Source organism: Mandrillus leucophaeus, unplaced genomic scaffold (assembly GCF_000951045.1).
Source record: "Mandrillus leucophaeus isolate KB7577 unplaced genomic scaffold, Mleu.le_1.0 Scaffold353, whole genome shotgun sequence".
In the NCBI taxonomy this organism is placed as follows: Eukaryota; Metazoa; Chordata; class Mammalia; order Primates; family Cercopithecidae; genus Mandrillus; species Mandrillus leucophaeus.
Window position 1 is genome coordinate 3,708,748 of NW_012103732.1, and position 14,218 is coordinate 3,722,965.

Below are 14,218 nucleotides of genomic sequence, written 5' to 3' on the forward strand. Positions count from 1 at the left end.
AGCTAGGCCTGGCCCTCGCCGCCCTCACCGCGCCCGGCACCGCGGGGCCACCTGGTAACCGAATGTGTGGTTCTTTGCAGGCACCGACCGTCACGAGCTAACTTCCTGGAAGAGCTTCCCGTCTATTTTCAAATTCTTTACCGAAGCCTCAGAAGCCAAGATCAGCTCCCTGAAGCCGGCTGTGACACGCCGCTCGCACCGCATCAAGCACGAAGAGCTGTAAGAGGAGCGAGCGCGACTGGGGAGGCCGCCCTGGCGCACGCACCCGCACCCTCCTCACTGCTTGTGTCGTCGAGCAGACTCCCAGCCCCTCATTAGATTGTTTTCTTCCCAGAGCACAGGGTCGTGATATGTACATCTAAATAGCGTTTTGCATTATTTCTAGATGAGTGCAACTGTCAAAGCAATATGGGTTCACTGGTCGTGCTTCCTGCGGGCTGAGCGCTGCCCGTCAGCGCTCAGATTAAGGCTGACAGCGCCCTGCCCGGCGTGGCTGGCGCGGCTCTAATTGCCCTGACCGAGCCCGCGCGGGCGCTGCAGGGCGGGCGGCGTCGGCATGGTCCTAGCGCCCGCTGCAGCGCAGCCGCTGCTGCTTCCACCTCCTTAATCATGTCCATCTTTCCCCGCTCTCAACTGGAACAAACTTTTATTCCCGACTTCAAATTTCCATTTTAACTAGGTTTTTCCCTGAGGACATGTTATTACCCACCTCTTTTTTTTTTTTTTTAGGAAGTTCCACACACATGTTCCAAACCAATTTCAAATTCAGAACAGTACCATGTAGTTTGGGGAGTGCAAATTGTTCTCTCCCTGTTTTCATTTCGGGACCAGAAAAAAAAAAAAAAGGAAAACTTTGCATAAAAATCTATAAAGTACTGAATCCGCATTACTGCTGAAAATCTTTTTGCCAGCTGTTTGTGAGAGTTTACACAAGTTTCTGATTTCAGAAGAGACTGTTAAAACCAAAACAATGATGGGCAGCTCTTTTAAGTGTAGGTGTAAAAGGTCCCATTTTCAATGAAATTTCCAACTGTTATCACTAGAATTGACTTTACTTTTTAAATATATAATGTGTACTGAGTGGCATTATAATTTAGATATAACACACTTAAGTTTTGCTTTTTAAATCTCTCTGTGGAGAAAGATTGTTGTTGTTAACCCTTTCCAGAATGATCTATTCTGAGCTTTCTTGGAGTTAGGCACTTCTAGGGAGAGAATTTTTTTATTGTCATCAGGAAACTAAACCTATGTGCTCTGCAGCCTTTTTCTTCTGAAAGGCTAAGTGGGGCTAAAATTATCCTTTTAGTTTTCTGCTTTAACAGTAAGAGAAGGACTTGGTGTGAAAGAATTTCTTCTCTCAGTCCAGTGGTATAATTTTTAGCACTCTGCTTCCTCTGTAGGGTTTAGCCCTACAGTTTGAACAATTAAGTATTTTAATCCAGCTAAGATGTGGCCAACACTGTGAAATACAGGAGATATTAAGGTTTTGCTGACTTTTAGATTAAAATCTTAAATTTTCATATTATTTTTTAATTACTTGACAAGTTTAATTACCTAGTAAAGATTGTTTCTAATAGATGAGAACATGAATTTAATAGTTTTCATCCTTTTTTAAAGTGTATACAACAATTAATATGCCTGCCTTATTTCAGGACATGAGAAAATGTACCCAAAATGACTTAGAACTGTCTAATGCCTCAGAAAAGTAACTTAAAATCAACCACTTCGTGCTTAAATGTTTTTATATTATGAACCGATTTCAACAAGTTTTAAAGCTGTTAATATCTCATTGCTGTGTTTGACATACAAGTACATTCATTAGTTCTATAGTTTTAATGATGACAAATTAAAGTGATCTTTCTTCAGTGGTCAGGTATGCATATATTTTGGTGTTACTTAAGCAAAATCAACTATATGGGAGGAAAAATCAAAATGGCATTTTATTCAGCTACTGGATGGCTTAAAATGAGTAAACCCCAACAACGTCAAGCACATTTGTCTGTGATATTGACCCTTTTTATCCAATCTTTACTACTTTAGAAGTACTGGTGAACTCTGTAAAATAATGGTATCTTCCAGTGAGAGATTCAAGAATAGATGTGAATTGAATATATTTTTCAAGGTATTATAAATTGTGTCGTGTTTTCAGTATATGAAAATGTTGACAGGAAACAATTTTATAGCATTTATAAAAAACCAACACTTCTGCAATGCTAAATTTGTGAAGCTTCTGCACCTGAATTAGAGCAAAATAAATATGCTCAGTTTATAAACCACATCACTCCTTATCCTTCTCTTAAATCATCTCTCCTCTTTGTAAACCTTTTCTTATAACTAGAATAAATCACTATTTAATTGCCTCTAATAATTTAAAACTACTGGATGGTTAGGCCTTGTTTAACTATCTATAGAGAGCTATTTGCAAACTTAAGTTGTGTAAATGTAATTTCTACTTGTGAATCTGAGCTGTAGCAGCCCAGAGGGAGCTAGGCAAACTTCCAGACCACCAACTGATAAGTGATCATATCCTTTGTAATGCAGGATTTTTAACCTGTTGATTATGGGTTTGTTGATATAAATGTAATAATGTTCACCTCGATTTTCCTGGAGTGACAACCAGCAGTTGGTAGTAGCCCACCTGCATGAGTGCCGCCAGTGTTAACAATATCTTTGCTCTGATCTTCTTCTTCCCCATTTTTGTTTCCTCAAACAGGTTTTTAGGAGAGTGAAGATTTAAAGTCAGGATGTGGACTTTTTATTTTAATTATATACTTAATTCTTAGAAGAAGTAGAATGGGAAAGGAGTGACTGATAAATCTGAGATTCAAAATAGTCCTGTCAAAACTTAAAGGCCAGATTATTGCTTTAGAACTTTCTGTAGGTACCTAGCCATCCAGTCGTTAAACATTTTCATGGATATTTGAAAAGAAGACCATGTACTTGTAATAACTGTTCTTTTCTGCCTTTTGCTTTGACCTTGATTGCATTATTATTGCTTATTCAAAGAATAAAAAGGAAAGCACAAGCTTTTCCTGTATATTTCCATTTCCATTTTAAAATAAAAACAATTTTCCCAACAACAGCGGTGTTATTATTCTTGCTCAGAAGAATTCTTGCTTATTCACCAATTGCATAGAGATTTTTTAAAGCAAAAACATAAAAGGAAGGATGAGACAGCATCCATCAATATTTTAAACCTTATGGCTACTTTTTATTTCTGTTAGTATTGCTGTAAGGTAATATTCTAACTTCAGTTGAGTCACTATTTGGCTTGCACCTTTTACAAAGCTAACATTTATAAGACAGTTGTTTTTAATATCTAAAATATCTCCTTAGCAAGGAAATCTGAACAACCTATCATTAAACTGTTGTTTATAAAATAAACTTGAATATGCCATAAATAAATGTGTTTTCCAAGAGGAGTCTGGTGAGATTAAGTTGCCTCCAAGTTTGTGTATATAGGTTCTTGATGTACTGTGTTCGATCTGAAAATACTTACATTTCTTTTACAGCTTTCTTAAAACCTTTAGCCCCTTTTAGAGTTATGTTAACTATATTATCCATGCTAATAAGTTAGATTTTGTTTGTTTCTCTGGATTATCTGCAGTTCCAATCCAAACACATGTGTGTCTCTTGTTATAATCATATTTTTTACTGTAAACTGACAGGTTCCTGTTGGTGTCTGTAATCCTAATTCGTTTAAGAAAGAGTACTACTACAGAAAGTGTAAAAATTTCTCAAAAACTTTCCACATGCCTCTGTGGAGAAAAAAAAGTCTTTAAATAAATGTGAGACACTCTCATCTTTGAAATATGGGTGGCAAAAAGGGGGATGATGGTAGTGGTTATTTTATTATTACTTATTAGTGGCTGTAATAATATAAAATAAAAGACTCCAGGAGGTACTCCCTTTCAAAAATTGAATACTTTCCTTCCTTCCTTGTATAGAATGACTGAGTGGGAGTCTCTTGAATTGTTCGTCTTCCTTTTATCTAATATTCTATTAATCTCCAAAAAGATCAGTTTGAGTCTGGGAAAGGGTTTTTAATCAACGCTTCACAGAGCTTAAAGCTACCCTACCTAAAGCATCAGCTTTGTTAGGCGGTTTTAGATTTAAAGCATTGCAACTGTCATGCACTGTACTAAGAGTAAAGAATGTACACCAAGTGGAAGATGTTGAAAAGAGGGAAATAGCACAAAGTCGATTAACGGAGATTCGAGAATAGAAGTAGCCATCAAAGCATTCCAGCATTTATCTCAAAATCTATGTAAGGTTTTTTTTTTTTTAAAAAAAAAAAAAAAAAGCAACAATGATAGTTTTAAACCACACACTTAGGAGGGATGAATGTTGATTTAATTGATTCATTTGGATCGATGTTTTTAAAGTTTCACACCACTGATCTTTCATGTAGTGATGTCTTTAGCAGTCAGTGGTCTGACATGAGCCTTCTCAGATTTCATCAGTGGGACTCTCCATGACATCTAAAATTATGCAACAGCCTGTGCAATGGTAACTTTAGAATTGGGAGACCTTGATTCCAAAGAGCATGATTAGATTGAAGAACTTTGTTAATCCCCGGCACAAAGGTTTTAGAGAAGTAATAACTGTAAAATGAACTGCAAAGGTTAAAATCACGAAATGTTAAATAGTTGGCTTTAATTGCTAGATAGGAGAAAGTCATCCTGAAAGTTTGACCATGAAGTGGATACCACACAGTGACCAGTATTTTCCCCTGGAATATAAAAAGCTTGAAAGTGGAAGTTTGACTTAGTCCCTGAGGCCTTCTAAGCAACTTTTCCCAGTCCTTCGCCTTGAGATTTGTGGAAAACCTTTCACTATATCCTTTGTATTGTTGGAGTTGAGTTCTGTTTGAAACAGACATGAAACATGTTTCTAGAAAGAAATCTAGAGAAGTCCTGCATCTTTCCTTTTAGGTCATTCATCTTTCTCTTCCTTGGCTATTACCTCGGGTAATATGGAGAACTGTCACAGGTAAAATAATGTTGAAGTGTACTTTGTGGTCAGCCTGCAATACCAATACAAAGAATCTGAAATGAAAAGACAACCAACACCCCAAGAATGCTATGTCTCTTTTTAAAGTTTACAATTTGAATAATGAATTTGGATAGAAACTTGGCAGGAAAACAAACCATGGCACCCTCACATCACCAACCATTTTCACTTTTCTGTCCAATTTCAGAGTGCATGTGTTTGTGAGTATTTCACTAGATCAGTGACAGCTCTTTATTTGCATAATTATATGCTCTGGTCTGAAGAGAAAACTAACCCCCAAATTTCATGGGTCACCAAACTGCAACAATCAATGTTTTATCACGTATGCTAAGCAAAATCTAAGAAGCTATATGAAGTTTCTTGGGGAGTTTTTACTCCTCAGAAAATTAAAGGTTTTTCTCTCCTGAATAGATTCAAAATCTTTCCAAGGTCTTTGTAACTGAATTCTGTTTGAAGGCAAAACTAGAGATTAACATGTAGATCTGGATCGTAGACTCACTAGCATTACTTCAAAGTGGCTTAAGAAGAGCAGCATTTTGGGTGCACTAAACTTTTAAATTCTAAGCACTGTCCTTCATGCTCTGAGGAAAAAAATCACTGGTCAAATTATGATTAGCCAAAATGAAGCTCGATTAACTACAAGTGAGTATAAAGTTTATTTTCTTCTTTAGAATAACTCAAGATTTAAAAAAAGAAAGAGCTACCTAATTGAAAATATATATATATGTCTCATACACACGTATTCATCCATGAAATACATGTGCCCATTCCTGTCCGTTTCACCTGAAATACGCAGACAACATATACAATATGTCTATGTCTTTTCAATGCCTATAATATAGTAGATGTTCTGTATATGTTGGTTACCATGAATGTTTGTACACTTCTGTTAAATAAATTTTTCATCTTCAAATCTGCAAGGCATTGGAATAAATATTTCAATGCTTCAAGTTCATTGAACCTGTAAATTATCTGTATGTAATATGCATTTGTGTGTAAGGTTCGCTTTATTTCATTAAACAAAAATTTTATTTAAACTGTTGGTATCTTTACTTTGTAGGCAGTCTGCCAAATTTGAAATACTATAAGGGATAAAGACACATGCAGAGAGAGACTTTTTATGGAGTTATTAAAATCCTGGAAAATATATCTTTACCTAGATTATTAAGGAGTATACTAGGTGCATGATTTAATTCTGCAAAAGGCCTTAGATATGAATTTCATTTCAGAGCATGTAATACAGTGCCTTTTATTTGAAGTGATCTGTCAGTTTCTTATCAGGCAGTTTACTGTCATCAACAAAAACATCAGGAAAAAAGAAACATTTAAGGGAAAAATTTTTCCCTTAAAGAATTGCATAGTGTTGAAGTATTTTATTCTCTATCTGAAGAAAGATGAGAGGACTTTAGGTCAGGCATCAGAAATTTCCTAAAATGTTCTTATTCTTTCAAGTGAAAAAGAAACCAGATCTCCCAATTTTTTAACTACGGTTGAATTCCAAACGAAAGACATTTACCTGCTCTTGAACCTAAAAAATGTAAACCTCTGCTTGCCATGGAACACTACTCAGGACCACCACATCTCATGTTGATTACTGTTCTTACTGAAATGTTCAGCAAGTTATAACCCCTCTGCTACCCCTCCCCCCATCATCTACCTCCCCAGAAATTGCTGTTTTGACTGAAGATCTTGGATTCCTCTAGGTGAAAATTCCTCAAAATTGAATCTGTAAAAACAAATAAATCCAAATTTAGCATTTTTATCAAAATGGAATTTGTAAGCAAATAAGTCAAAATATAAGGTTAGGGTTAGGAACTATGTGTCTCTGAGTTAAATTAAATACATTTTATTTTTTGCATGGTATAAATCCTTCTAAGGAAAATAATACACAATATTTAGACCTGTTTATTATTTTCTCTTTATTTGACCTCTGTGGGAACATTGCTTAGAGTGTCAGATAGGGCTCTCAGTTTTCCACTCTGCCAAAGATGCAGAAAAATTTGTTATTTCCCACTGAATTCCACACATGAGGGGATTGACCCTGTAGCGATAAGGCCTAGGTTTTCTCTTTTTATCCTTTTCATTTATTTTTGTTCACATGCCACCAAATCCCATTGTGTCTGAAAAAGGTGCCTCTGATCCAGTTCATCTTCATGTACCTCCAAATAATTTTTCAAAGGTTTATTTTATTTTTTTATCCATAATTAAATAAATGGCTTTTTTCCAATAAATGTTCACACCTTCTCTATGTACTTGGATAATCAGGATTTATCAACTGAAGAAATATTGATGGTTTGTTGTGGTGGTTTTGTTGGTTCCTCCCCTCCCCACTCCCCATTTTTGCTTTTGCTTTGCATCAGTAAATTACTTAATATCATCCTCTGGAGTAACCACCTCTAAAAATAACCCTATCACAGAGTGTCACAATTTGGCTTTCATACAGGTTTGAAAAAAACCATTAAAATTGCATTGATCTCACAAATATTGATCTAGTGCTTGATATCAAATATCAGACGAGATGCTGTCAGTTGCTGCTGATTATTGTGTCAGCTGTTTGAATTCACGTCCCTTTCCTTCTTCATTGTCACATGGATTCCAGTTGCGGAGGCTAAGTAAGATTTTCTTGATTAAAACAAGTTCAATTACTTTCCTGTTTTTCACATTTCTGGTTGAACTAAACATAGTTTAATAGTCTACCTGAAATTTTGGCACGCGGTATATCTGTACGTGTGTGTAACAAGAGTGTGATTCAGTTCCTAGGTTATTTGTCTATTTAGGCTAATCTTGAAATAATTTTAAACTGTACTCTCCTTTATTTCTGATCACCTGTATTTTTAAAAATAAAATTTGTTTTTTTAAAAAATGCAATTATTAGAGTACCATTTTATAACTCAGAATGAAACCTTAACCATTTCTAATTTATACACACACACTACAATAGCAAATTGCTCCTTTTATTCTTGCTGACAAAAATATAACTATAGCATTTGGCAGGTATGGAGTTTAGAGAATTATTTAAGTGAAGTTGAATCTATATATATTTAATACTGTCTCAGTAAACTCATGTTATCTAGCAGGTTAAGTTATGCTGTGCTTTTATTTTCCATCAAATCTGGAAATAGCTAATTGCCCCTGCATATGTTTAGAGTTTCAAATCAAGTCTCAAATCATCCTTTTTCTTTCCTCCTTACTCTTTACTTTGTACACGAAGAATTGCTGATTACACTACTTTGAAAAATGGAACACTTTAAAGAAGAAGCTACCAGTTAACACTGCTGTCTAAGCAGTAATGACTGAAATAAGGAATAGAAACCCCATAAAGTACAATTTAAATTGTACAGCCACATTTGTATTTTCTACATTCGCAGGGAGAAAAAAAAAATCTAGCCGCACGAGTTGTTGGTGTACCTTTCCCTTTTATACACTTGAGCTCGGTTTGGGGACAGCAAAGCGAAATGAAGCCGTGCTCTCCCCAGCACCATGGACAGCGCCCAGCCCCCTCCCCCCCCCGCCCCCTTCCCTCTCCCCTTCCTTGGCCAGAACCCCAAAGTTGTGGCCCTCTCCTGATTCCTCTCTCCGACCACTCCCCCGCCACAGAAAACTGGATCCCGAAATCTTAAGATCTGAGCCTAAAGCGACAGTGACTTTAAAGAATATGCAGTTTGTGGGTGAAGAGTCTTGCTTGCTCCAAGCCGGAGTTAGAGCGCCCAGAGTTTACACAACATTTGCCTGCGAATCTCCTTGAATTTGCATCTAGTCTAAGCTGAAAGCAGCGCCACTCTTGTCACTTCTATGGCAGGGCTCCCCGTCCCCCTTACCCCCGACTTTTCTGTGGCCAACTTTTCGCCACCACCCATAGCTGGCAGGAGCTGTACATGACTGTACTTTAAGAGGTCTGTACTGCAAGCACATTCTTCCCGGGCTCTGGATCTCAATCTCGAGAGATCTGCATTCCAGAAGATCTAAGTCCATACCCGGCCAGCCCTTGGTCCCACGACTCTGCCAGTGGTTGGAGCTGTCTGACTGGCTCGGGTGCGCCCAGGCACTGGTTAATTACCTCCCGGAGAGAGGCGGCTCCGCTGCGGGCGCCCGGCCCGCCGCGCTAAAGAGCCTGACGGCAACTTACTTGACAGCACCAAAAAGGGGACACGTCTGGCTCAGTACCCATCACCTCTTCTCCTACTTGCAGCCCTTAAGTCCAAGCTGTGCTTTTCGGCACATCTCCCTGTTTGGCTCTCTTTTTTGCTGTCGCGTTAAGCAAAGTACAATAAAGGAAGATCAGTTCCGTGTGGTATCTTTTTCATTGCGTGGTCTCCCTAGCAACACTTAAGTTGCCACTCCTAAGACAAGACTACTTTTTTGTAAATTTCAAATTGCACCTTGCTATATTGAAACTCTCCTCACTTGCTGGGTTTTGAGTGAAATCTCTTCCCTCGCACCAGGACCCCATTCTGGTCACCCACTCTTTTGAACTGATGTTGGGGACGAAAATACTAGGTTTAGAGTAGGTGAAACGGCCAAAACCAAATTTCTATTAAATATCAATTGTACTGAAATAACTTCAAACCAACTTGATCCAAACTATGCTGGAAAGAGTCAGGAATAAGTGAAAAGGGAGAGAACCCTAATATCTTAAGTTAACGGGTTTATTACCCATAAAATGCCCTCAATAAATTTATTTGAAAACTGCTTCTGTATAGTAACATGAACTACAATACATTTCAGGATAAATTATTATCTATTTGCCATAGTATTGCAAGGAAAATTTTCAGTAAACTAAGGCAAAAATTTAGCTTCAAAACACTTTATTTTTATGTCCCATAAGACATACAAATATTTTATTAACTCCTTGATGGGTTAACAATTTAGTTTGTTTTCTCGGAACAGCCATCATCAACACACTGCTTTCTCACAGCACTACTTGCACAAACTTTTTGTCTTTTCGTATTCTGCAAAGTAACTGCTGAGTTCTCCTCAAATATTTTTCCCCCCGTAGTTTGGTCATTTTTTCCATCTCAAGAGTCATTTTGCCCAAATGCTAAGATAAATCCATGCTACTAGAGAAACTCAGCCATGCCGGAAACTAAACTAGCAACACGACCCTCCCACGAAAACGAGGAAAAACTCACGTTAGCTAACGCAGTTTGGCATCTGAAGTGTGCAGCGTAGCAAAGACCTGTTGAATAATAGTGACTTGAAGACTCGAATATTCTAGACTAGGATCCATCTCCCACTATCTAAACCTGCAACTGAAATATCTACATAATGTTTACATATCTTTGGCCAGAACCCTTTTGGGGAGCTTCCATGAGCTGAGTTTCCTTCCATCTTTGGATAAATTCGTTCTAGCCTTCCGGAGTTCGGGAGCAAGCAAAGGGAATCAGGTGCAGAGAAGGACATGAGGTTTTCCTGTCAGGGCTACGGGAGTTGTGGAGATTTGGGGTGGGATGGACAGCCCTTATTGAACTCCTGAGTGCCTAAGGTTTACTCTCTCAGTCTGGGTTTTGGGAATCGCTTTCTTTCACGAGGGATTTCCTTTATGACTTGGAGGAAAGGAGTAGTTAAGATCTGCATTTCATTAATCAAGGAAGTCTTACTTTTTTTAAAAAAAGTATACTCCTAATCCAGTTTCAGAATGACTTTTCTGGATTATTGTAAGTACGTCAGAAACTCCCAGACCTGAGTAGAAATTTCAGAACCACTTTTGCCAGAGAAAAATGTGAAGAAAAGAAGCATGGGAAACTCATTTTCTTTATAATAAATCAGAACATTGAGGATACTGATCAGGTCCCCCTGAGAGGAGCATCTTCAGTGATGTTTGCTCGCCATCTGTGTGTGTTCAGTGAAACTTTAAACCATTTTACAGCATAGATGACTATTTTTTTCCTTATTATCCAAGCGTTTGTTTTAATTCCAACCCTACTATTCCATAGGATTGCTGCTGTTGAATCCATTTTTTCCCCTTCAAAGTCTTTTAAAATAAGTTTCCTTATCTCTTGCCCATTTGTCAATGTCAAATATACACTGCCTATTTAGTTAAAGAAAAGTGTGTATTTCATATGTTATAAAAGAACAGCTTCTTTATTTGGTTTCTTGGAAATCAATAATCTCTTAAACGTTTGCCAAGACCCCTTGGGGAAGGGAGAGATGTAAACAATAACTACCAAACTTCAACATGACAATATCGGTTAAAATCTGCAGGATGATCATTCGAATGCGAAGAGGTAAAGGGGGATGACTTCAAACTCCCGCGATTAAGGAAGAAGGGACCCCAGGTGTCTGATGCCTGGCTCCATCCTCTGCAACTTGCAAGGGAGTTACCTTGGAAAGTGGGGAGTTAATTCTAAACCTCTTTACCAGGCATTTTAGTAGCCACACTGGTCTTCAAATAATTTAATTGGGAGGTGGCTGGATGACCACAGAGAGGTTGCAAAAGATAGTTACCCCCATTAAAAGAAATACCATGATTTCAGTCTTTCCTGACATAATTAAAGGCTTTGGTAACACTCCTTTATTTTGCCTCATGCTGTGAAAAAAATCACTTACTTCTCCAGCAAATGAAACTTTAAAATAAATCCTGCAGTTTAATTTCTGTTTTTAAAAGTTAGTCGGTATACGAGGAAACAGAGAAAGCATTAAAACAACTGAGTTACACTTCAGCTATTTAGCAGTGTAACACTAGAAGGAAGAATACAGCCAGTTTTCAACCTAGCCAACTTTTAAAACTACATGTGTTCCTGGAAAATAATACCCGACTAGAGTCAATTTGCATGAGATTCTAAGATAGGATCTCAAGAAGGTAATAAAATACATGAAATTTATTGGATAAATGGTTGAGGATTTGTAAGCGTTTGACGATCTAGTGATCTATTAGAAGCACAATGCACTCAAATTTGAATTTCCATGATCAACTTTCAACCTGAAAAAATGAGAGCCATTTGCTTAACTTAATCTGGAACATATGTTTGCACCAGTAGCAGGTTTTTTGGTGTGTGGCTGGGGCTGATCAAGTTGTAAATTTTCTGCTTTAGGTTTTCAGCGCCTGCTAGTTTCAGCCTAACACCTAGAGAGAGACTTTGCGGGGTTCTTCACCAAAGCAGCCAAGGTTTGACAAAAGGTTTCCAAACCACCCAGCTCTGTATGTTGTTAATTTCCCCCAAAGGTAGAACATTTCTTACAATTAGTTTCCAAATCCTAAAAGCAAGTAACAAGTTAAACTCTCCCATGTCCAAGTGTTTAAAGTTATAAAGAGATATTTTTCTTTAATTTGCAACCGTTGCCTTCCTCACCTGCAATCCTTTCTTTAAAAAACAGACAATGGTATGAGAACAGTGGGTGCTGTGAAAATGACATCTTCATTCGAGAAAACAATATTCAGGTCTTTTTGGCTTATCTTAATTTTTTCCACCAGAAACTTAGAACTACTGATTTTCTCTCTTCATGCTTCAACACAAAGGAATCTCCCCAAAAGTGTTTTGAATATCTGAGAAGAATCATTTAGTGATTGAAATAAATATACATTAGAATCCACAAGTCATCCTTCTTGTGAAACAAGCTAAGTAGTGACTTTCATTACTAAGATTAAAATATATCTCTTTGTAGACATAAATTTTTAGTACTTGGGCTATAATCATAATACTTTTTCAATCAATTACTGCTATCTCATAATGACAAATGAAAGTAATAAGTTCCCCAAATCAGCCTGATTCATCTTTGAGTGAGAATGGGGAGTAGTGGTGGGAGAGGGTGGTGGACTCTAGTGGGAAACTTCAAAGATTGTAAATCACCATCTGGACCTGCTGAGTTGTCCTCTTGAAAACCTCAATCAGACTCTTGGAGGAAAGTTACTAAGGTGCCTTTTTAAGTGCACCAGAACAGGTAATTAAACCACAAATGTGCCCTAAATTTAGATGCAGAGTTTCCCTGAATTTCATTATTATATGGATTAAGACTGGCAGCTCCCACCTGGACGATACCTTAATCAAAAAGAGAACAAGCGTGAAGAAAACAAGGGCAATAATAACATTACCAGCACTGTACTAATCAAATGCCCACAAATAGTTCAGAACAACGGTGCTAAAAAGCCGCTTTAATTCTGAAACAGAAAGTCCTGAGACACCGAGCGCCATCTAGCAAGCAAAGTTAGAATCAAAGTACGCCCGAGTCGAGCACAGAGGGAGAGGGGATGGCGAGGTAAAGGGGGACTTCGAGATCACTTGCTGTGATTTAACCGTCTGCCCAGTCTCACCTGAGCCCAGAGCTACCTGCAAGTTTCTGCTCTTCGCCTCACCGACCAACTCAAATAAATTTAACGACTGAGGTGAGACAGACCATTCTGCCTCCAGCCAAGGCTAAAGGACAGCTCCTCGCAGGATTGCTTATTGTCTTTAATTAGAACAGGCCGCCTCTCCATACCCTCCTACCACCTCCCCAAAGCCAGCCCAGTGTCTAACTAGTTTTGCACCTTCTTATCCAAATGGGGACAAAGAGCAGTGCCTGAAAGGCTCACCTTGGGCTGAAATGATTCCCAGGGCTTCAGCGCAGAGGAAAGCGCATCGCTGGGAAAACATAGCACGATTTGAGAAGTCATTCTGAGTTTACAAGGCTGCCCAGATGCCTCCTGACAGGCGATCTGAGCTCTCTCCGAGTGGCATAAGACACAGATTTACTTAACAAGCCACTGATGGTCATGGAAATGGAATGCTGCCTCCTAAATATAAATGCTATAACTTTATTCTTCTCCAGGCAACTGGGTCTTTGATATTTCCTTTGGCTGAAGAAAAGTCAAAGGTAGCTAGAAAGCTGCCAATACCCCTGTTAGTGTGTAGCTTGAAGGGGGTGGGGTTAAAGCACTTTTTAAAAATAATTTTAAAGTTTGAATAATATTACCTAATTATATGAATATTCTTTGGAACTGGGCTAACAATGTAACTACCAAATAAAGCTTCTGGGATTTCAATGTGAAGAAAGTAAAGAATAACTTGCTGATTTCTGTAGAGGCAGGAACCCCATATTTTTCTTTTAAACCAGCCAGTCTGAATTGATAAGACTGGGAGAGTTCATCTCAATAATATGTGTGCTTTCTAAAGAGTCTTTCTGGAATTTCATTTTAAGGCTGGAAAAGAATCCGCGTATATACATGCTAGTCTTAAACTACTCTTAATTTCCTGCTATTGAATATTGCTTCTATAATAGCTCATTGATT

General features: G+C 38.0%; 1 protein-coding gene across 3 annotated transcripts in view; it reads left to right on the plus strand.

Annotated features, from left to right (window-relative positions):
• The window catches only part of FAM172A (family with sequence similarity 172, member A), a 509,928-nt gene extending 507,852 nt beyond the window's left edge, over positions 1–2,076 (plus strand). For all 3 annotated transcript variants that reach the window (XM_011989449.1, XM_011989450.1, XM_011989452.1), the window contains one exon: positions 81–2,076. In XM_011989449.1, coding sequence (XP_011844839.1) covers positions 81–223 — 143 coding nt within the window. In that variant the 3' untranslated portion in view covers positions 224–2,076. The remainder of the gene's footprint in view (positions 1–80) is intronic.
• Positions 2,077–14,218: the final 12,142 nt, after the last annotated feature.